Source organism: Nematolebias whitei, chromosome 1 (assembly GCF_014905685.2).
Source record: "Nematolebias whitei isolate Nwh7 chromosome 1, NemWhi1, whole genome shotgun sequence".
Lineage (NCBI taxonomy): Eukaryota > Metazoa > Chordata > Actinopteri > Cyprinodontiformes > Rivulidae > Nematolebias > Nematolebias whitei.
In genome coordinates, this window is record NC_056498.1 from 49,359,365 (window position 1) to 49,362,000 (window position 2,636).

Below are 2,636 nucleotides of genomic sequence, written 5' to 3' on the forward strand. Positions count from 1 at the left end.
TCAAGTGCGCCCCCTAGATTATTCAAACTGTTATATCTCAGTGATATTTCGTCCGATCTGCACCAGATTTTTGGTGCTTGACTAGTGAGGACTTATGGACACAGTGGTGTTGTTGTTTAATATTTGACTCAAGTGCGCCCCCTACATAAATCAAACTGTTATATCTCAGTGATATATCGTCTGATCTGTACCAGATTTTTGGTGCTTGATTAGTGAGGACTTATGGACACAGTGGTGTTGTTGTTTATCATTTGACTCAAGTGCGCCCCCTAAATTATTACAGTTGTTATATATGCTGTTGCAGCTGATGTCAAAGATTCTGTGAATGCGCACTCCGGAAAATGGGCGCGTGACAGTAGCGTGAGCGTTCTCCATGGCGACCGGGAAGAGTAGCTCGAGTTCCCGCAGTCGCCATGAGGCCGCAGCGGCGCTTAGCTGCGAGGGCCTTCAACGCTGCTTGCAGCTTTAATTTCAGCTTGTTATGCTTCTTTCAGTTTATTACATGTTTCACAAACTGGATCTTTTAGCTGCAGTTGTGACCTTTTTACCTTTAATCTGCTGTGTTTCTGGGTTTAGCTCAAAACTACTGTTCTGCTGGTTTTAGCTTTTAAACATGAATTTGCTGACTTTGAGCTCTATGTATTGTTTTCCTAATTTTAGATTTTAGTCACTGTTCTATTACTTTCAAATTCAACTCAATTCAGTTTCACCAAGTCACAACAGAAGTCGTCTCAGGACACTGAACAGAAACATTCATATATAAAAATAATAATTTAACATTATTTATCTGAGGAGCAGACTGATTTGAATTTAACGCCATCACAGAACTCTCATTTTGAGCAAGCATGAAGGCGACAGTGGAAAGAAAAAACTCCTCATGAGGAAGAAACCTTTAGCAGAACCAGACTCAGGACAAGTGGCCATCTGCTTCGACCGGCTGGGTTTGTTAGGAACAGATACACAATGGCAGGTCGAGAATCACATGTTAAGAGAAATAATATCAAATGAAAACTATTCAATTTTAACAATTCATTTAAGGAAATTAGGTCAATTTGTCCTCTAGTAGTCTAATCTTAAGGCAGCATAGCAAGCCGGCTAACTATAGGATTTATCAGAAAGGAAAGTCTTAAAAGTGGACAATGTGTCGGCCTCACGGACAGAAACTGGAAGTTGGATCCACAAGAGAGGAGCCTGAGAACTGAAAGATCTTCCTCCCATTCTGCTTTTGGAAACTCTAGGGACCACGAGATGGCCTGCAGTCTGAGCGCGAAGTGCTCCGTTAGGAAAATATGGAACAATAAGATCAGTAATATAAGATGGAGCTAGGTTGTTGAGAGCTTTTTAGGTTAGAAGTAAGATTTTGAATCCAGTTCTGGATTTGACAGGGAACCAATGAAGAGAAGCTAAAACTGAGCCTCTCTACATTTCTTCTGAACCATAACTATGGACTTGATTTGATCAGTTGGTCTCTCAACTCAATTCACAACATTTTCTTCAAAGAGAAGACTGGCTTTAGGCGAGCCGATTTGCCCTGTTGCACGCACGCAGCTGGATATCTCATCGACTGGAAGACTTGATGATGTGTCTATCTCTGCTGTCATCTGTGGATTTTAAGGACGTAAATTTAACTGGATTCACGATAACTGGTTCCTGCTTTTTGGATTTGGCTGGTTACTGGTTTTATCAACAATCAAGGAAGTCATCGGCAGCAAATTGGGACCCGATCACGATGCTTGCCTTTATGATGGCTTGGTTCGTGCCTCGAGTACCCAGACTCCAATGCTTTGGGCAGAATGGATCAGATCTTGAGGATTTTACTCAGGCGCGTTCCATCGGAGTGGCCATGGAATTTGAACATTTCAGAACTGTTTGGACCAACACAGGCTCAAGGTAGATGTCCTTAAGTGCTGCCTGTCCCCAAAACAACTGTGTGTTTATTTGAATTTGGCTCCCCTGGCTGGCCTTTAAGGCCACCTTATCTGAATTCGCCTGAAGAAAAGGTGATCTGATGCTCTAGCAGCTCTCGTTTTTTTTTTTTTTTTTTTTGCACAAGTCAGATCCTCGACACATTCTGTCAATCATTCTAGTCGGCATGTCATCAACTGACCAATCAGTGACCTCAATTTGTCCTGAAGGTAAACGCCCCGTACCTGCAGAGCTGCAGCTCATCAGGGTTTTGCTTTACTGACGCTTTACAGTCAGAGGGATTTCATGAAAAATCGTCAGAAAAAAAATGGTTAAACGTCGTTAGTGGGGAACATGTAATTCAGACCCTGAGCGTTTAGAGCAGGGGTCTGCAACCTGCGGCTCTGGAGCCACATGTGGCTCTTTGGTCCCTCCGCAGTGGCTCTTTCAAGTTTTGAATAAAACTAACATAAAACTGAATTTTATTAGTCGTTATACAAACAACAAAAAAATAATTTTAGCTGTCTTCCTGTCATTTCTTTTGCAAATACTCAACATTTTGCTTTATTTCTATACTTACCGTATTTTTCGGACTGTAAGGCGCACCGGATTATAAGGTGTAATATCAATGAATGGGTCTGTTTTCATACATAAACCACATCAGATTATAAGGAGCATTAAGCGAAACAAGTTCATTTTGATAGATTCATGAGTGTCATGTACCGCATAAA

General features: G+C 41.5%; 1 protein-coding gene across 1 annotated transcript in view; it reads right to left on the reverse strand.

The window, feature by feature from the left end:
• The window catches only part of LOC119424292 (interferon-induced, double-stranded RNA-activated protein kinase), a 16,982-nt gene extending 16,607 nt beyond the window's left edge, over positions 1-375 (reverse strand). Inside the window, exon 1 of the mRNA XM_037691789.1 lies at positions 334-375. Within this exon, the coding sequence (XP_037547717.1) occupies positions 334-375 (42 nt within the window). The remainder of the gene's footprint in view (positions 1-333) is intronic.
• Between the last annotated feature and the right edge of the window lie 2,261 nt (positions 376-2,636).